The sequence below is a fragment of the Gopherus flavomarginatus genome, chromosome 17, assembly GCF_025201925.1.
Source record: "Gopherus flavomarginatus isolate rGopFla2 chromosome 17, rGopFla2.mat.asm, whole genome shotgun sequence".
In the NCBI taxonomy this organism is placed as follows: domain Eukaryota; kingdom Metazoa; phylum Chordata; order Testudines; family Testudinidae; genus Gopherus; species Gopherus flavomarginatus.
The window spans coordinates 2,850,045-2,870,662 of record NC_066633.1 but is presented as its reverse complement, the minus strand read 5'-3'; the positions used below and the strand labels follow the sequence as shown (position 1 = coordinate 2,870,662).

Here is a 20,618-nt window from a genome sequence, read left to right as displayed (position 1 = left end):
ATGAGGGAACTCCTGTTAAATGACTAATGCTGCTGTTGCTGGCGCTCTGCCCACGCACTGAGAGGAATCTCAATGGACACAGAGTGCCTAAATAAAAGGGGGAAATGGGCAGGCAGAAGAGGAAACTCTCTGTGTTTTTCTCCCTACAATTATTGTTTAAACTTTGTCACTAAAAGTTGGTGCAGACACTTCATGCGATCGTTGCAGCTCTCTCTCTGGTGTAGGTCTGTTAATGAGCTCTTTGACCTCCAATCCTGGCTCTCATAGGCAGTCCTGAAGGTCCTAGGAGATGTAAAAGTGCCGTGTCTGGCACATCCACCTTATGAGCTGCAGGGGATGCAACAGAAGGAGAGCAGTTTTGTGGAGATTGAAAGACCAGACTCAGATTAACAAGAATCCCCTCCTCTAAAATTGACTGTCAAAGCCAAACATTTTTTCTTAGAAGTGCCCCCTGCTTAGGAATGCTGCTAAAAGCCACCAGAGTATGAAACTAAGAGGAAAGGGGCACATCAAATTCTGTCTGAATGTTGTGGCTGCTCTAGTTACAAGTAATGCAGGGTGAGTGACATTGAAAAGATAAAGACAAATTCTTTTCCTGTTTAGTTCACTTAGGCATTTGACAGCACTCACGTGTAGCCAATTTCACTCTCTCTCTGTGTTGCTGGCCTCTTTTTTTTCCCCCTCGTTGAAAAGACTCTTATGAACGTCAGCAGGGGAGCAGGAAAACACTTAATGTATGAGCAGCAAAGAGTCCTGTTGCACCTTATAGACTAAGACGTTTTGGAGCATGAGCTTTTGTGGGTGAATACCCACTTTGTCAGATGCATGTAGTGGAAATTTTGAGGAGCAGGTATATACATGCAAGCAAGAAGCAGGCTAGAGATAACGAGGTTAGTTCAATCAGGATGAGGCCCTCTTCTAGCAGCTGAGGTGTGAAAACCAAGGGAGGAGAAACTGGTTTTGTAGTTGGCCAACTAGCTGCTAGAAGAGGGCCTCATCCTCCCTGATTAAACGAACTTTGTTATGTCTAGCCTGCTTCTTGCTTGCATGTATATACCTGCCCCTGGAAATTTCCACTACATGCATCCGACAAAGTGGGTATTCACCCACGAAAGCTCATGCTCCAAAACGTCTTAGTCTATAAGGTGCCACAGGATTCTTTGCTGCTTTTACAGATCCAGACTAACATGGCTACCTCTCTGATACTTGACTTAATGTATAAGCTTTCTTTTAAAGTTCAAGACATGGTGTTTAACAAGGGCTCTATCAGAAATTGAATCTCTCTTAAGTTAGTTGCCAACTTCCAGTACTGCTGAAATGAATCTACTTGCTACTGGCCAAAACAAGAGAAATGGGCCTGATCAGCAGTGTTTCTCCACAAGGTTAATATCCCAATTGCAGATGCCTCCCCTGTGCCAGTAGCTGGATTCTGGTCTTCACTATTAATGCCCCTTTTACTCTTGCATGTAGTTCAGCTAGCTTGGCAGGCTTCACCTCCTGGTTCTCATTCACTCACAGCACTGTTGAGCTAGGCCTATTTGACCTTCGAACAAGTGGCCCGGAGGGCAGGAGCAGAAGCTGTCTGATCTCTTGGTGATGAGAATGGTCTGCTCCAGTCCAGCTTTCTCTTGCCTTCTCCCCTTCAGTGAGCACAAGGGCCCCTTTCATTTCCCAAAAAAGGCCAACAGAGCCACTTAGGCTTCTGGATTCTGCATCCGTGGCTTTGCTTACCTGATGTCCACTGTCTGCCTTGATGGTGGCTGGGAGCTGAAGGGAAGGCATGGCCAGCTGTCATTGATTCTGGAGTCCTGTGCTGGTGCAGGCTTCCCAAAATGTACCACACTCCTCTCTCTGTCCCAGGAAGCGGGCCAGTCCTTGAACTGTGAACCCCTCACTGTGACAGAACCATCTGGCAACTTGGGACTGGTTGGTTGAAGCCCAACACTTAATTTTTTAAACCAAGCTGACTGTGTCCCTTTAAGATGGCACTCACTATGGGGAGTTGTTTGTATCCCTGCCTGTAACCAGTGCTTGATGGCAAACAAACGTCTGCCTTGCACAAATGGCAACAAACTCTAGCTACTTCATTTGCTGTCATTAGAATTAATAGGAGTGTATCCTCATGCAGGTGGGTTTCCCACCAAGACTTAGGGAATGGCTAGACAATCCATGGTAGGAACTCCTTGCTGTTCCAGGACAGTCACAAGATGCTGAGCTGCCTCCAGACATTGGGTGAGAGGGAACCACTGGTCTCTGCTTTTCAAACAGACCAAGACATATGGTTCTGATAGCACGTCATAGTTTAGTGCTTAGGACAAAAGCTAGGATTTTATAGCTGAGGCAAATGGAAGAGATGGGTGAGGGGAAGAAATGGGATTTTTCTGAACCCTTTTGTGGGGGAGAGATTTCTACCCCACCCCTAGGTGTGATCTAGGGCATCTCAGGGAACTTCGACTGTCTAGATAATCTGGAGACCTGCCTGCTGTTGGGAACCTGGTCAGCTTGTGTTGTACATCCTTACAAGCCAGAAGGAATGGTCTGCAGAGTCCACTGCTCCTGGGGTAGTAAGGAAGATATAGCAAATGTGGTCCCATCCATGTGGGGCTGGAATCAAGGATCATATGTAAAACTCTACTTCAGCTAAACCAGCGTTTAGCATGGCATTGCCTGGGTAAAACTCTGTTAGAAGCATTATTCTGAAAACCAATGACTGAAGGACATGGCTGAAATCTGTGCTGACCAGTCCTCAGTTACCACAATGACCCTCAGACAACTACCTTGAGGTTAGTGGGCCCTGTGCTTTCAGAATCAAGCTTAAAGGAGCTTGAAATCCTGTTGAAGTGCAGGGAGTGCTCAGCTTTGGGCTCTTGGGGCCTAATTCTTGCACTGGCTGGCCCTGGACCAGAAATGGGCTTAGTGAGAACCCTGTTGATATCCAGCTTTCAACAGCCTTTCCCAACTCTGTTCAACAGCCAGTCTGGATGTGATGTGGTGACTGGCTAAGCCAGCCAAATCCTTTTAGGAGAAACTGATGTGGGTTAGGGGAGGAGAGAAGGGCTAGGGTGTGTGGGTGGGGCTTGCCTGCATGGAGTGAAGGTGTAGGAAGGAGCGGGGTCTGTGAATAGAACCAAATGCTGGGTGGATGGCAGACAGGAATAGTCAGTGGCGTGAGAGTAACTGAATAAGAAGAATAATGGCTACGGCTCCTATTTTTTCCACTAAAAGTTCCTGAGTTACTCTGATTTGTTATAGACGATAGCACTAAATAGGAGCCTTGCCCAGATTCCCTTGAAAGGCTCTGTAAGAGCAGCAGCTGGTGTTCTACTGCACAGGGACACAATTGAGTCTGTTCTGGCAGACAATATGCCTGTCACTAGCAAGTATAAAACTGGCAATTAATGGAAGAGGCTCTATGTTGAGCTTTCAGTCTGGACAATACGAAGGGTCTGGAAGAGCAAGATTAAGCCTGGCGTGTCTACAGGAGCTTGTTAAACTGTCTCAGCAAGGTTTGTTTTAGGCATTTTTTAAAAAATGGTCAAAATTGACTCTTCAAATGAGCCTAGGACGCAGGCTAGCCTTGGAATAGAGCCAGCAACGCGGAGTCTGAGCCTGAGACAGGAAGGGATGTCTCCTCAACTGAGCAGTACCGGAGCAGTCAGCTGGGTGCAATGTGGCTCATCCAAAATACACATCAAATAGGATTTGTATCAAATGTAACTTTGGTTACAGTTCCTCCAACTACTGCCCTCAATTAGTGTCTAAATACAACTTGCATCAAGACTTAAATGTATAAAAATCTTCTTACGGTGCTGTGAAAACATCCGGGGGGCAGGGACAGACTACTCAGCATTTAAAGTCTCTGTGTGAGTTTAGTTACAAAACACAACATTTACTAATGTGAAGGTCTGGGAACTAGACACACTATGCGGATAGCACATGGAATTAACATTTGCACAATTGTGTTTTAAAATGTGCTGCCCCAGCGCTCTAATGGATGGCTGAACTTCAAAGTGACCCAGCGCATAAACTCTCCTGCACTCCAACCCCCATCCCTGAAAGCACCGAATTTCCCGTGACCCAGTTCTGGGCACTCAACTCACCTTGACTCCTAGAAAACTTGACTGAACAAATAGAACTCACAGCATGACATGAAAGTTAACAAATGTCTCTCCCTGGTGAACCAAGGAGGGGTGGGGGGGGATTCCCCAGGTGTCTCACCCTTCCTGACCTCTAAATTGCAGTGCAGTTAGCTTGAGCAGCCTGTCTGAGCTCCAGTGCCATGGGTTTACACCAGACAGCATAAAGGACGGCCTCTGAGGTACTTGGTAACTCAAAGAATTTTAAGACTTTGTAGGCTCAAGCTAATACACCTAGCACTAGGCCCAGTTACCTTCTGGGTTTAAGTCACAAGCCTGAAGTTCTCCAGGTAAGAAATCTAAGAACCTTTTCTCTGCTCTTTATGCTGGCAAAGAATGGGGCTTAAATTCTTTGGAGCCAAGTCCAGTTTCTCATCTTTCTGCAAGTGGTGCAGAATAGCTCCTAATGGATCTCCTAGGAAACAAAATGGTAAAGAAAGGCTGGGGAGAAGCATACGTGAATCTTTCTTCGTGCTGCTTAAAGCCCCATAGCCCAGGAGGTGGTCCCCTGAGCCACTGGGTATAATCCCATTACATCGAAGAGAGGCATCAGCGTCCCATCTATACTTTAACCCTTGTGGAGTGGATCCTTTTTCTTGGTGGTGGGGGGAACCCCACAAGGATACAGGCATCTTGGCCAGCTAATTTCAAATTCCTTGTTTTCTGTCAGGGGCAGGAGTCCTCTCAGCCATCAGACATCAGAAAAGCTACTGGGGAAAGGCAAGTAGGCTTGTTATACACCACTGGATACCTCTTCTGTGCTAATGCTGCTTAAAATCAATAACCCAGCATGTCAAGGTTTTTTCCCCCACTTTGAACTTTAGAGTACAAGAAGTGGGGACCTGCATGAATGCTTCTAAGCTTTAATTACTAGCTTAGGTCTGGTACACTGCTACCAGCCAGAATTTAGTGTCTGGCACACTTTCTGTTCCCTCAAAACCTTCCCTGGGGAACCCAGACCCAAACCCCTTGGATCTTAAAACAAAGAGGAATTAACCTTTCCCCCCACCAATCCCTGGTGAGTTCAGACCCAATCCCTTGGATCTTAAAACAAGGGAAAATCAATCAGGTTCTTAAAAAGAAAGCTTTTAATTAAAGAAAGAAAAGGTAAAAATTATCTCTGTAAAATCAAGATGGAAAATGCTTTACAGGGTACTTAGATTCATATAGACCAGAGGGGACCTCCCCCCAGCCTTAGATTCAAAGTTACAGCAAACAGAGGTAAAAATCCTTCCAGCAAAAGAAACCTTTACAAGTTGAGAAAACAAGCATAAGACTAATCTGCCTTGCCTGGCTATTACTTACAATTTTGAAACATGAAAGACTGATTCAGAAAGATTGGGAAAGCCTGGAATGATGTCCCATCCCTCTCAGTCCCGAGAGCGAACAATGAACAAAACAAAAAGCACAAACAAAGATTTCCAACCACCAAGATTTGAAAGTATCTTGTCCCCCTATTGGTCCTCTGGTCAGGCATCAGCCAAGTTTACTGAGCTTCTTAACCCTTTACAGGTAAGAGACATTAACCCTTAACCATCTGTTTATGACACAGCAGTATTGGACATAATGATAAACTAGCAAGGTCTGGTTCTGTTTTTTGCGCTTATCAAAATAGGGTAAAAAAAAATAAAACTAGTGCAATCAGGAGATCAAACTGGTCCTTATTCCTTCTCCAACAGAAGGAAAAGATTTGGTTCCTATTAATGAAGCTGGTGCTAGGCAGTAACAGCACAAGTAACCCGTGCTGGCTACACATGGAGCCTGTCACCCACTTTGGGTGATTATTTTCCGACGTTGGCTGAAAGAACTATCTTGGCTAGGTAAGGAGCACTGCTCTATTTCCTCCCTCCCTACCCCAGACTGAGTCATTCTGAAGTTAGGATACTAAATGTAAAAAATGGAAAAAAAGGCCAGCTATAGTTCCTATATGTTTCTGTGAGCGCCCAGACCAATGGGGGTCTGTCACTGCCTGCCTTGTAACTTCGGGTGTCTTAATGCTACAGTTCAGTGCTCTGACACCAGTAGCCAGCTGACATAAGGTCCCTCCCTGGCTTCTATTATCCTAGTTACTACTTTCAGGGTGACCTCAAAATCCCTGCTGTTCATGAGGGCCCCCCAAATCTGTCTCCTCAAGTTCTTCAATACCACTCAGACTTCCCCTCTGGTTTGTCACCCCAAAAGTGTGAAACCTGCCCTCAACTGTCAGTTCACTTTGGTGCAAACACTCCACACAGCTTGTACAACAGACTTGCTTGAGGTAAAAGCAAAAGTTTATTTAATAGAAAAATCATAGCTTCAAAGATGATATAGTTAGGGAAAGCAAACACAAGTTGCACAGAAAATGAATATAAAGGCAGAACACCTGAGTTTGCACTTTTCTATTGGCTAAATTCCATTTCCTACTGCCTTTAACAGCTTCCCAGCATGCCCTCAGCCCTACACTTTTATACACAGCATTGACAGTCAGTTGATTCAGTTGCTTATTTGGGGTGGGAGAGGTACAGACCCTTCAGTTCTCTCCTTGGGGTGACTTTTTTCTAGTCCCTCTCAATGAAGAGCATGTCTGTTAGACGGCTCTCCAGGTTTCGTCCAGCTACCTAGTGCATGTACAAAACAGCATGCTGAGGGGCTTTTTCCTCTTTTGCCTAATGCCCCAGTGCCTCTGGATGCTCCTGTTCATAATGCCAGCTGTGCTGCTGTCTGCAAGCTGCTGATCGATTCAGCAATGGAGGCTCTTGGAAAGGAGGAGGAATCTGGCAGCCTCCTCTTAAAGATGCTGCTGGATCTGAAAGCAGTATTAGACTCCAGTGCAGCCATTGCTCAAGCCTGCGAACAGTGTGTCTACAGCACTGCTATGGGTAAGTTTTGGCTGAGTCACGTTTACACCAGCAGCTGGATGGAGTCTGCCTGGTCATTCCAGACCCTGGAACCCATCCCAGGCTTTTCTCACCCTTTAACATAGGGATCCCCCTTCTTTCCTCTCCACCCTTCCCAGTGTCTGATGATAGCAGCATCCAGCCCCACTGCATCAAGATTTCCTCCGCAATAGATCAGCTAGCAGTCTGTGTCAGGCTTCTGGAGACCTGTGCTCCTGGAACCGGTGCTCTGAAGGACCATCTAGAGGCTGAAGTTAAGAAGCTTGGTGGGAATGTTGCCTTCCTGCTGAACGTAAGTCACTGTCCCCTTGAACTCCTGCTAAAGGCCATTCCATTTCCTGACCATGGTGATGGACTTTCCTAACCCTGTAATGAGGAGGAGAAGCTCGTAAAAGGGCAGCAGGTGTTGCATGAGAAGTCCTCTTGCATTATGTTTAAGACTGAACCACTTGCTTCACAGGATGTGGGGCCTCAAATTCCAGCACGGTGGCCGCAGAAACTCTTAATGCTGCCACCACTACTCACTTTATGACTTTGTCCTGTCTTTTTGGTAGTCCATGGGAGAATAGACTTAGGTGGTGGTGACCCTGGATTCTGTACATCTCTGCTGGACCTATTCACCTCCCTAGCTCTTGCCATCCATTGGAGGCAAGAGCCTGTGACAGAGCTGTACTATGGTGCAGAGAATCAGGCAGGATGTCCTGAACTTCTGCACTCTGAATTCTCAGCCTGAGGACTGTACAGGGGAAGGCTAGAGAGGTATCAGGACACCTGACAACTTCAAACCATCGCAGCCCAGCCTCCCTTCTAATGCTGCTCCTGATCTGACCAGAGGTGTGTCTCTAATTTCTTGTATCCCCCTCCTCCTTGCCAGGAGTTGAGTCAAAGCACAGAGCCTCCATAGTGCTGCCTGATTTGACTGGAACCAGGTCCCAGAATCCTGGACCAGTGCAGAGAACCAGGCTATGGGGTGGCCCTGACTTGGAGTCGCTGATCTGCTGATTTGTCCTTTTCTGCATGTTACTTAAGGCTATAATGTGTCTCAATCCTTGCTCCAATTGTCTGCAGCAGGGAGGCATCGCCTATGTGTGCATTGTGCTGCTAAGAAATAATCTGTCTAATGAGAGCTGAAATGTGGGGTAGGAGAGAATAACGGAATTTATTCTGGCAACACAAGCAGCCTGCAAGAATGGCTCTGCCTATAAAACGCATGTAAACCTGGGGCTCTACTGATCTAGTGTCTGTCTGTCTGTAAAAGCCTCGCTGTGCTAAGCGTGCACTGTAAAGATGCTTGTAATGAAATCTAAAGAGAGTCAACTGAACATGTGCTGCCAGCCTTCTTGCCTCCCTTCTGCAGGGCTGTGAATGTGAAATTACATCCATGATCCTGGAATCCAAGGAGCAAATTGAGCAGTCAGTGATCGCTGTTGCTAGCTGGCTTGGCCAGCTAATGGTTGCTGTGGGGCCAGAAGCCAATCTTGAACGAACTGAGGTGAGGCTGAACCTTTGCCTGGGGGAGGTGGGGATGATTGTCCAGTTGTCAATCAAAATGCTGCTTCCATGGATGCTGACACTGCTCCCTGTCTGTGAGAGGCCGGTTGATGAGAGCCCCTTCCATGGGTGATAGTTCAGAGCCTCCTATGCTCTCTAATTGCTCCCTGGGATTGTGAGAACCTCCTTGGGAGCTGGGCATTGTACTGCTTTACAAACAGCTCACTACACTACCAAAAAAAAAAGCCGTCCAAGTCCAAATATTTGCCAAACACTCTTTGAATACTGATGAGCTCTCATCTTAGAAAGCTTCTCTGACAGACATGCCTACTCAGAGCTGGGGGTTCAGCTGGGATAGAAACCAGGCCTGGTGTACCTTCTAGCTGGCTGGAGCTGAACTCTGCTGTAAGCTCCCCTTTTTCTGTGGCAAAGTGGAATCTCTGCAATGGATTGATCTCACAAGTGAAGATGACGGGCTTTTTTAATGGAATTAAATGCCCGTGTTAACAATACCAGCCCAGTATTCCTGCTCATAGCAAGATCTAAAATCCAGTGTATGCTGTACCCAAATTCTCAATTTTCAGTGTGCTGGAGACTTTAATTGACAGATTGCCAATGCATATCTGCATTGTAAGAGTTGTGTTGATGGCAGCTCTGGAGGCTTTGACTACTGAAAGTGGGGTCTGGTGAGGGGCAGGAATGGCTCAGAATTTTGGTCCTGAGGAGCTGATCTGTCTCCTCTTGTGGCTTGCAATGGGGATAGGAGGGAAGTGACTGAGCTTAAGGGAAATATAGGCTTCAATTCCTACTCTTGCATCCTGGCAACCAGCCACCCCCACAGCCCCTGCCCCAGTATCCATCAATGGATTCCACAGCAGTGAATAAGCCCAGCTCTGTGTTGTCCACCCCAGGATGCTTTGTGAAATAGGCCATGCTGACAATCCGATGACACTTCACTAGGATGGAATGTTTGTGGTTTCAGTTCCTCCCAAACACTGTGACCGAGGCAGTCACTGGAGGGGCAAAGAGCTATATTGCTGTGCAGATGGATAAGAACACAGAGGAACTCCTGGACCTGCAGTGCCAGAGCTTGTCTTCAGGAAAGCAGGTAATGTAACTTTCCAGGTGTGGAGGCTATTGTGGAATAGCTGCTGCCACAATAAAGCTGGCGAGCAAAGTGCTCTGTTGTCAGGGTGTGTCGGAGGGGTTGCGGGTCAAATGCCCTCCGAGGGAAGACTTGTCAGACACTCTCGCTCCCTGTGCAAAGCTTTCAAACAAAACTTGGGAAACGCAGTGGAGGTCAGCCTGGCGCAGTGGGCGGTGTGGCAGAAACAAATGCTGCAGTAGAATAACACCCCCTACTGGGCTGGGGGAGACTGCAGCTCACTGGCTTGTAAAGTTAAAAAGTGACCTAATGCTTTGTAACAAAGCAAGGGAGTGTGTTCACCTCTGCATCTCATTTACAAACACTGCTTTCTACTTGATTTGGCAAATATTTGCTGAGTGTGTTGAGCATACAAATGTCACTGCCCTTTAAATGAGAAGCTGTGCTCTGAAGCTGTGTAAAGCTTTGCAAGCTGTGGTGATGGTGTGCGATCAAGAACTCTTGCTACTAAGATATAATTCCTCTGAAAACTAATATCGGCTTTTTTAATTGATCCCATGTAATCAGATGTTTAGCTGGCTTGAAAATACTTAAATAGAAGCAAACCCAAGGTTGGCTCCATCATTCCACTACTAACTGCAAACCATCAGGTGTCACCAAACATTTTGAGTAAGCAGTGGGTGCCTTAGAATGCCTCGTGTACTTATAACTGCCTCATGAGAGAAGATGTATTGATGGCTTGACTACTGTTTACACCTAGATTCATCATTTGTGTAGACACTCGTTCCTCTTCTCCGGTGTCCCTTGAATGGCTGGCAGGGATTCTGCTGCTCCCTGCCTGGGAAATGGACTGCAGTGTTCCATTTGAATTGGGGAGAGGAGAATTCATGTGCAGAGTTGGCTTACAGGGTGGTAGATAAGGGCACACTTCTGGGACCATCCAGTGCTTACTGTGGCAGAGAGTATGACTCTGCACTGACTGGGGCTCACCTAGTAGTTTAAGGCAAACCTACAGATGCATCAATCAGTGCAGTCTCCCCTTGCTGACTTTGCTCTTGGGGGGATGGAGGAATCTGCTCACATTTATTCTCTCTCTCTCCCTCTCCCTCCCCCCTCCCCCTGCCCCCATGAAGTGAGGAGATAGGGCAGGCTGTAGGATTTGAGGCCTCTGATATTGCTTCCCATGTTCTCTTCACCAGTGGGTCTGCCTCTACAGCAGGGTGTCCAGTTCACCAGACTAAGACCTTGACTCTGAGCTGGTGCCCACCATCTCCCGTATAGCTGTGCATGCTTTCACTCACAATGATGCCTACTGCTTGGCCCCCCAGAGACGCTTTCTGTGCTTGCTTAACTTTTCTCCTTTTTAGCTGGCAGAGGAAGTCCGAAGATAGCTCCTTTCAGTTGGAAGCTCTCTGCAGTGTTTTATGGAGAAATGCAAAATATTCTGGGTGAGTGCACGTGTATGTGGGAAGGGCAGGGGCTGTGCAGTTCTCGGAATAATCCCCATTGGTTGGGCATAGTAAAGACGAGTTGTTCGCTGAAGTCACATGGTAACTTCTCTGGGTGAGAACTTGTGTGGCACTGACGCTTGTCAGTACCTCTTTTGTTGTGTCCAAGGCACACTGTGGAGTTGCTGCTTTGTTGAGGAGCCTGCCTCATGGGAAGACACATGCCTGCGTCACTAATTTACACTCCAGGTGATTGCTCCTCCCCAGCCCCTGCGGAGATGCCTCTTGGCATATAAGCAAGAATAGCCCAGAATTCAGGGGAAATTGCTAAATAGCAGGGAAGAGGTGAGAACAGGTTTCTAGACTAGCTAGTAAGTCTTTATTTTGTATTTTTTAATAGAGGGGATTTGAATCCCTCAAAAAACAGAAGTCAGAAAAACCTCCAAGTCTGAGTTTCCAAGAGCGTGTTTCCTGTCATAAAACTTTAAGCTGTGACTTGAATGCTCTCCAGGTGGCTAGGAAATAGGCCTCTACAATTGCTTTGCAGTGTCTGAAAGGTAATGCTTCTTAGTTACTCATCTTACTCTTGTCTGGTCTATTTGGAGATGGTCTTCAAATTGCTGGGTGGTCTTGCCTGCAGTTGCAACTACATGCTGCAGATTTCCTTCTAGCTGCAAGGAATATTGAGAATATGCTTCAAGCAAATGCAGCTTCTGAACATAAGTAATTGGATCTTTCTTTGATCCTCACTAGAGTGAAACATGTTGGCACACAATTCAAAGATTTTCAGCCCAAGAGTTAACTGATTCCACAGCTAAACTGTCTTCAAAGAGCCAAGTGTGTTCAGGAAACATTGTGTGTTGTTCTGTTACACATCTTTGTTTTGGGTTCTTTAAACTGCACCACTGTAAATTCATGTAGCCGAGTGGAGACTGGGTGTGGGGGCAGTACTCAGTGAAGACTGCTTTTCTTCCCCCCTCCCCCCACTTTCCCCATCTGTAAAGGGCAGGTACTATAGCCATATCTCATGAGGGGGTTGAAAGCAGCACAACCCAGGCAAGCACAAAGTCAGGACACCTGCATCTCAATTCTGGCTGTACCAGTGTCTAGCACTCTGCTTTTAGGAAAATTTGTTTAACCTTATTTTACACCTGGGTATATAGGGAACACTTACCTCCTGAGTTGGCTGTTAGAACTATTGAATGGTTTTGCAAAGTTCTCTAGCTAGTGAAGTGCTGTGGAAGTCCTAATGGCCTTACTGTAAGCAGGAAAGCACTCAGTTAAATACTTGATGGAAGATGCAATCTGAACTTTTTTTTTGGTTTTGGCTCTGACCACCTCCCCTGCTCCTCACAGCGGACCAGGATCCAGACCTAGCAAAGCTGAAGCAAGCCACAGAGACCTTCTCCAAAACTGCTGTGCTGCTCGCCAAGACCTTTGATGCTTTGTGCAGCGCTGCTCATGCCGAATCTCCTCATCAGTCAGTTTACCTACTGGCAGTAGTGACTAAGCAGACCGAAGCAGCTGCCTCCCAGATCCATTCTTCTGCTAGAGATTTATTGCAACTAGCGCAGAGACTGGGGTCTGATGATTGCCTTCGTTCCGGGATGGAGGCCCTGATGAACAAAAGGCAGTTGCCCATGAATCCAGGGCTTGACTCAAGCATTCACTTAAGGGGGAGGAGTGGGAACTATGTGCTGTTGCTGTAGCAAAGCTGAATTGAGCATTAATCAAGAGAACCTCTCCCTTGAGGCTAAGAATGCTGGGGCACTGTGGAGGTGGCCCAAATACTCTGGTCTTAAAATCCTGCCTCCAGGCTCCCTGCTACAGGCCCCGTTGTGGGAATGTGGCTTTGAAAATCACAACAGCACTTCACATGTTGTCTTACCTGGGAACCTTTATAAGCCTTGTTCTAATCTGTAAGACCCTAGGCATTTAATGTCAGTTTTACTCATTTGATTATGGAGTGGTGAAAAGCTAATAGGTTGTTATAACTCAAGTTAAATAACTTGTGTATTTTGGGAGCACAGTCACAGCCCAGCTTTAATTAAAAAAAACAAGTGTTTAAGGTAATAACATGCCTGAATTTAATGGTCTCACCTCCTTCATGAGTGTCTGTGGTGGCACAAACTGCTTGTAAGGTATTAGGTAGAGAGCCCTGAATATGTTGATGTACATTAGCAACAGGACCTGTATCTCTCTCTCTCCTTTTGTTTCTTGTTAAAAAATAATTTAACTAGTTTTGTTAGAGCATCTTGTCAAAAGGGCTTTCAGACCTGCTTTGGCCAAATCATGTCCCTCTACTGTTGCTGTCCAAAAGGCTTCAAATTGACTTGTCCAGGCTTCCCAAACTTTTAATACTAAATAGCTGATGTTTTGTCCTTCTGCTCTAACGTAAAATAAACAGATTTGGAGAAACCCCTCTGGGCTGTGAAGGCTGCGTTTAGTTTGCTCCTGTGGTGCTGGGTGTTGGCTGAAAACACTGGAGGCCTGGAAGTCTTTAGTAGGATGTAGAAGGGAAAAGCTGGTTAGTCATGTGGGTGCTACATGATGGGATGTCCTATCAAGCCCAGCCTTGGGGAGAGGTACAGGCCTCTCTAGGCTAGTTTTTCAGAAGCATTTAGCATTGTTTCTCAACCTCTTTGATACTAGTGCCTGGCTTGGTGCCTTCCTAAATTCTCAGGGAGGACTGGGGGCTTGATGCTGGTCTAGGGACTGGTCCTTGAGAAACACTATCCCTCTCCCTTACCAGCATCCCAGGAGCCTCCTCCAGCAGCGACCCCCAGGCCCTGGGCTGGGGTGGAAGGCGAGCAGCCCCCTCCTCGCCACTTGCCTTGGTGCCCACTCCTGCTGGGGCCAGCCCCCCTGTGCCTGGGCCTCATCCTGCTCTTGCTCCTTCCTCCAGCAGCTGGGCTCCAGCCGGAGGCTCCCAGGGGGCAGGAGGGCGAGTGCCCAGCCCGAGGAGGGGCGCGGAGCGGAGCGGGGGCTGGCTCCCGGGAGCCCCGTGCAGGTTGCTGGGCTGGAGCAGGGCCCGGTGCCCCCTCCCCTGCCGGCCGGCAGCTCGCCAAGGGAGGAGGCGGTGCTCAAGCACCAGGCTGCGATTTGCATGTGAAGGGCCCGCCCGGAGCCGCCTCTGCCGCGGGCTCGGGGCAGGGAGCGTCCCCTCCAGCCGGGCGCCGCGGAGGCCATGCGGAGAGCAGCGCCCGGAGCCGCCGGACGGTAGGAGCCGGGCGCGGAGGGTGGCAGCGGGGCTCGGGGCCGGGCGGGGGAAGCGGGCGCCCCCGGGGGTTGCAGCTTTCCCGGGACGGGACCGGCGCGCTCCTCCACCGGCTGCTCCGGGAAGCCGGAGCCCGTCTGGCCCGGGGCACTTTCCGCGGGGCCCCCCGCGCTGGAAGCGCTGCGCGGCTCAGAGCCGGGTGTGCTGAGCTAAAGCCCCGCGGCCAGGGGCTGAGCCTCCCGCGGTCGCTGGGGCAGGGTCCCAGCCAGGGGCCATCAGCTCCTTGCAGCGCCTGCGAAGTCCGGACAGGCTAAGTTCACACAGTGTCTGGTTTGTCCAGCTCCGTGTCCTGCAGGCTGAAATGCAAGTGCGGTGTTTATATTCCAGCTGATTTATTTTATGATGATGTGGTCAAGCGAGAGAGCAGCTGTTCAGTAATCGTGTGGCTGTGACCCATAGGTATGTTGGTCTGATTGTGAAAGCAAGAAGTTTTTAGTGAAACTTGGGGGTAAGCAAGACAGATCAGACCCCTGAAATGGGTACAGCGGGCTGGAGAGCCCTTGGCTTGGGGGAGTGGGGTATTTCCCCCCGGAGTTGCCTGGCTGGTTATTTGATGGGGCTGAGGAGCTGGTTGCCCTGGACTGTGTCCCTCAGGCTTTGAGGATTTGTTTTTGTGTGTGTTTTTGTTTTGCTGGGGTGGGGGGAGGTGGATTTACAAAAATAGTCACAACAATTGTGGGTTTTACCCAGTCAAATACAACATTAAATGATTAAACTCTTCAGAATAACGCCACCAAGTAGCACCCCGGGAAGATTATCTGTCAGCTTCCTGCCACGAAGGGCCAGTGCTGCATTTTAAAATCAAGCCCTTTTAAGTGCTTTGCTGCTTATTTGTGCATCTAGTGCGAAGTCCGGTTTCAACAGGCTAATTTCTCCTCCGTATCAGCCAGTTTCTCTCAAAACAAGATGAGTTTGATTTAAGTAAACCATTTTTAAAACTTTGCAAGTGGATGTGCAATAGCCAGATGGGCCGTGAGACAGGAAGCCTGTGCAAGCCAAACCTCCCCCAAGAATAAGAAATCCCACAACTTTTATAACGCAGTTGTTCAGCCCATCGCCTTCATTCTCAGGTCTGCATTGGCTCCAGTCCCGTCAGAGACCTGCAGGAAGTTAGGTGGTCTCAGCATAAGCACCAGCTGACAATACAGCTGCTCAGTGCTTTGTCTTCTTGCTCTGTGGCACTTGTATGCGTGGCTGGCTCCTTGTGGGGCGAGGAGGTTATGAAAGTTCTCCCTGGGGTGAGACTTAACAGATTCATCCTGCAGGTCTCAGATATTGTGTTTATACAACATCAGCCTTCCAGCTGCAGAACCAGCACACAGCCCCCCTCCTGTGGAAGCAATTCCCTTCCCCCCAGAATCATTCTGCCCCAGACCCCTCTCAGAGCCAGAATCGCCCACCAGACAGGGATGGATTGTACACAATTTACAGTGAAATGAAGAAATCCTGGAACAAGAAGAGAGTCAGTGTGTGACGGGTGTCAGTGCGGTTCGGGTGTGAAAGAGTTAATATTGCATGAAGGGGATAGAATAATTGGGTCTTAGGTCAGTGTTGGAGGAAGAATAGATTCTTTAAACCTCTAGGCCCCCGAAGGGTTGATGGTGGAAAATACCAGGTATCTTGCTGGTTTGGGTTCGGAGCATGAAGTCCTCCTTTAGCAGCCACATTTTATTCTAGGGAGGAAGTTTGAGCTGGAGGCTAAAGCACAGAGCGAGGTAATAACGTCTGGGTTTCATTCCTGGCTCTGCCCCCACTGTCTACCTAGGGGGTTATTATCCATTCCACCCATTGCCATAGCATCCAGGTGTCTGCTGCATAAATTCCGGTCACTAGCAGACTAACTGGAGTCTGTGCTAGGGCGTGCGTTTATTTTGGGGGACAGGAGGGGTTTGGGAATGGAAGGGGTGTTCATTCCTTATGCTGGAAAGCTTTCCCTTCCAATGCACAAGAAGCTTGTTTTTCAATCAGATTTTTTAATGTTCAGATCTTTGTCTCTTATACAAGTTAATATAAAACTAAAGCAAAGCATCGCTGTCCTAACGTGCAGTCGACATCCCTCAGTTTTCCCTTCTGTTAATTTGCTTTGCCACTGATGATATTTGCAAGGCGTGTGGATATAATGCTCATCAGTCAGTCATCCCATTGCTGCATGGTCATCTTCTCTAATTCTCTTTTCTGTGCAGGGCCGGATTAGCTTTTTGTGGGCCTGGCACCAAACATATTTGTGCCCCCCCGGGGAATGATTGTAAAAGGGGCCGGGGGTAAAAGCACAGTGGGGTGGGAGCTAGGGTTGGTCTCTGGAGCCAGGGAGGGGGCAGGGGTAAACTGCAAGTGCAGCAAGGCTGGGGAGGGGTAAACAGGATCCCCCCCGCCCCTGGCCACATAGAGTGGGTACCTACCTTCTCTCTGGTTCTAGCCCATTCTCTTCGTCTCTCTCTGCACTGAGCAGAGAGTGGGGGTTCACTGAGCACAGGGCTGGGGGTGCAGGGTCTGGGAGGGAGTTAGGGTGCAGGAGCAGGCTGGGGGTTGGGGTGCACGGTCTGCCCAGGAGCTAGGGTGAGGGAGGGAGCTCAGGGTTGGAGTGTGGAGTGCTTACCTGAGGCAGCTCCCATTTGGTGTGAGGGGTGCAGGTTGGAATGTGTGTGTGTGGGGTGCATCGGGGCTGGGTATGTGGCAGGGTGCAGGAGTCAGGGCAGAGGGCTGGGGTCGGCGGAGATATGGGGAGGTTCAGGAGTCAGGGCATGGGGCTGGAGGGGGTGTGCCCTACTTCCACCCCCCTTCCCTAAGGCCCTGCCCTGCCCCACTTCACCTCTGCCTCCTCCCGCAGGCAGTGAGCGAGCTGCGGCTCCGCTGCTCCCCCTCGTTCGCACCAGCTGTTTGGCGACCGGGAAGGGGAGGGGCAAGGGAGGAGCTTGGCTGGGGGCAAAGCCTGCCCTGCTGCAGCCTGAGCCCCAGGAGCCAGCAGCACCAAGCTTCTGCCCCTGCAGGAGAGGGCGGGGGGCGGAGAAGAGCAGGCTGGCCTGGGACCCCTTTGGAGCGGGCCTGGTACCATGACGCCAAATCTGCTACTGCTTCTGTGCAGTCCCATGAGAGTCCCTTGACTCCTGGTCGTTGGCCCCTCCCGCTCTGGTCACAGTGAATGTTCTTTGTTCGTCTTCCCAGCATTTAGCATCTCGGTCAATGTGCTTTTTCCTTCTTTCTGGGGCAGGAGAGAGAGGAGGGTGTTCCACCCCTGGCCAGCTAACAATGCCTGGTTCTCCAGACCTGCAGGCTGCTCGGTTAGAACCAGAGTCTCTTTCACGTGGTCTCCAAAGCGCTTTTATTTTAAATTCTGACTGCCAAATGGATCAACACTTCCTCTTTGGGCAATGACTTCCCCCCTTGCTTTTCGAAAAGCTAGCTTTCGAAATCTCCATGTGGTACCATTTTCATGGGACTCTAGGTGCCAAGGATTGGCTTTTGAGAAATAGATTTTGTATGTGCAGGACCACCACAGAGTTAGTGGTTAAAAGCAGGGGATTGAGAGTGCTCCTGGCTTCTCTCGTCTGAACTGTAAGGCTGATTTATTGTGTGGCTGTGAGCAAGTCACTTAGTTGCTCTGCACCTGAGTTTACCCACCTGTAAGATGTAAGGGTTGTACCAATTTGCGATGGCTAGTCCCTGTGCTCCATCTTATCAGAACCTTTACAAGATCCCATTGTCTGGCCAGCACAGCTACCTGGAAATGTTGTCAAAGATCTTGTTTGACACTGCTCAGAAATGTAACTTATGCCTCTGACTTGATTTGTTTAAAAGCAGGTGAGGAGGGTTCACTAACCATCTGACTTATGAACTAATGATACAGCTTCTCCAGAGTATCAGAGGGGTAGCCGTGTTAATCTGGATCTGTAAAAAGCAACAAAGAGTCCTGTGGTACCTTATAAAGTAACAGATGTATTGGAGCATGAGCTTTCGTGGGTGAATGCATCTGACGAAGTGGGTATTCACCAACGAAAGCTCATGCTCCAATACGTCTGTTAGTTTATAAGGTGCCACAGGATTCTTTGCTGCTTTTAGCTTCTGCAGTTATCAGCTTTTGGTATCTCGTCTGCAACAGGCACAGAGTGGGCCTAGCAGGCTATCTAGGATGGATATTTTCTGTTGAGTCTCTTTCCCCCCATTTCTGTTTGCAAGAATTAGCTCTGCAGCTGCAGGACATCTTTATCTAGCACTGCTTTGTCCATTCCAGCAGAGAGGGAAAGATTTCCAGCTCGTCAACATGGTCAGGCGACACTCGAGACCTGAGTACTGGTTCCTCAGCTTTCTGGTAAGTTTTACAAGGACTTAATTGCTTTGAGTAGCTGGATAATTTGAATGCTTAAAACCACTAGGAATTGTCCATAAGACATTTCCCTAACAATCAGGATGTTGGAACACAGGGCCTGAGTCCTAGGTGAGGTCATTCTGAGTAACACTGGAATAAATCTCCTAAAATAAAATGAATAAACCCTGCTACACCTTTTCTGATAGATCAGTGTATTTAGTCACTGGCTTATTATTGATGCTGCAACCCAAAGGAGATGGTTGCTACTGGTCATGCTCTGGTAGGTTCCATCTTCCAGTGTTTCAGCAAGAGGTAGATTTCACTTGGCAGATTCAGGTACTTTAATAATAGCACTTGGCTTTTAGAGCCTCAGCAAGGGTTATTGTTATATTTCTAGTTTCCTGATTATTCCATGTAGCTGTGTGGAGGAGAGTATTTTGCTCTGAAATGTTTATTTTCAGAGATTCTTTATATACATGTGTATATAACAAGGAAAACTTGCTAGAACAGTGCAGCGTGAGCAGAGACGCCAGACTCCATGGGCTTAAAGAGGGAAGTAACCAGTAAACGTACGCTCTAAACCTTACTCCCACCGTGTGGTGTTATTTCTTGCAGATTGGTAGCCTGTCCAGGGAATTCTTAGACTTTACTGCCCTTGCTGATAATCACACTTCAAAAGGTTAGTGTCCTAATTAGCACTTGAGTCTTTTTGTGTGAACAGTATTCAGCACGGAGAATCTATGACAATATGTTTGGGACTGTAAGAGCTAGCGTTTACCCCCCACACACACCCACACCTTTTTATATGGTTGTAAATTGCAACCAATGTTTGTTGGACCCATATTTGATTGCAGGTGTAAATATTAGTATTTGTACAGCTAACTACGGTGCCAGGTTAGCAGGTAAATATCAGGTAAGTGCTGTCCAACTGCTGATATTTGTGCCTGTGATGCATTTGTGAGTACAACCAATGTGGGAGCAATTTTGTGAGCGCAAATTGCCACTTGCAAATATGGAAAGAGGGGAGCTGAAAAACGGGGCCTTAGCTCTGTCCGTAAGTCCCTGAGTGAGTTTGAGTAAGATGTCGTCTTAAAGTGTATCCCTCTGGTGAACGGCAGTGTGTGTCGTTTTGTCCTGACATTGCCACTGTTTTGGGTATTTCACACGGATGAATCAGGTCTGAGGGTGGGGCCTGGGGAAAGCCAACACTTCCAGACACGTGTGCTAAAGTGCAGCTTGCAGCTCTCCCTCGTCTTAGGCCCGAGGCAATCCACTAAAATCTGTCCCTGTTCACTGATGTCCCTTTGTGCTGCGTACGGGTGCAAGATTCTGCTTCTGACTTTCTGAGGGCTGCGCAGACCCCATGTTTGCAAGTGCACGGCTGATCTGCTGCATGAGGCTGGCCCCAGGTGGCACGAGCAGGTGTGTGGCATGTAGTTAGTATTACTGAGGCTGTTGACGTGAAGGCCTCATGCGTCCGGGGCCGAATGTGCAGGGAATGAGGACATAGCTCTGGTGCTTTCTGCAAACCGGCTCCTGTGCTGCATGGGGTAGCAATGGTCCAGCTTGCATGTCTGCCTTTCAGAGTTTGGTGCTGCTGCTGCCATCGTCACAACCTTGGGAGATGTTTATGAATACGTGGACATCCCCCTGGACTGGTGGCATGCGAACAGACACTGTGAACAACGCTTTGCGCAGGTACTCTTTGAGATCCAGGACAGCGAGCTGGCTTCGGTCAGAAAACTGCTGCGCTCCCTGCAAGTGCAAAGCTCTGTCTGGTTAGCCGAGAGGGAGGCATTCCTGCGGAAGCACAAACAGAGACGTGAGTATAAGATGGGTATTGGGGCAGCTAGCCTGGCCTAGCCAGGGGCAAAGAAACCCAGGAAGGCCCAGAGGTCGGATCCTTCTTTTATAAAACACGTATGTCTGGATATTGTGAGGGGAAGTTATCAGTCTGGAAAAATTATTCTTGTGATTTGTAT

The 20,618-nt window shown here is 48.4% G+C and overlaps 2 protein-coding genes across 2 annotated transcripts in view; one reads left to right on the top strand and one right to left on the bottom strand.

Moving 5' to 3' along the window:
• The window catches only part of NR6A1 (nuclear receptor subfamily 6 group A member 1), a 418,534-nt gene that overhangs the window by 54,000 nt on the left and 343,916 nt on the right, over nt 1-20,618 (bottom strand). The gene's annotated exons all lie outside the window — the stretch shown is intronic.
• The window catches only part of ADGRD2 (adhesion G protein-coupled receptor D2), a 97,859-nt gene that overhangs the window by 17,489 nt on the left and 59,752 nt on the right, over nt 1-20,618 (top strand). Inside the window, exons 3-7 of the mRNA XM_050926227.1 lie at nt 8,370-8,504; nt 9,486-9,611; nt 18,565-18,639; nt 19,252-19,315; nt 20,222-20,458. Of these exons, the coding sequence (XP_050782184.1) occupies nt 8,370-8,504; nt 9,486-9,611; nt 18,565-18,639; nt 19,252-19,315; nt 20,222-20,458 (637 nt within the window). The remainder of the gene's footprint in view (nt 1-8,369; nt 8,505-9,485; nt 9,612-18,564; nt 18,640-19,251; nt 19,316-20,221; nt 20,459-20,618) is intronic.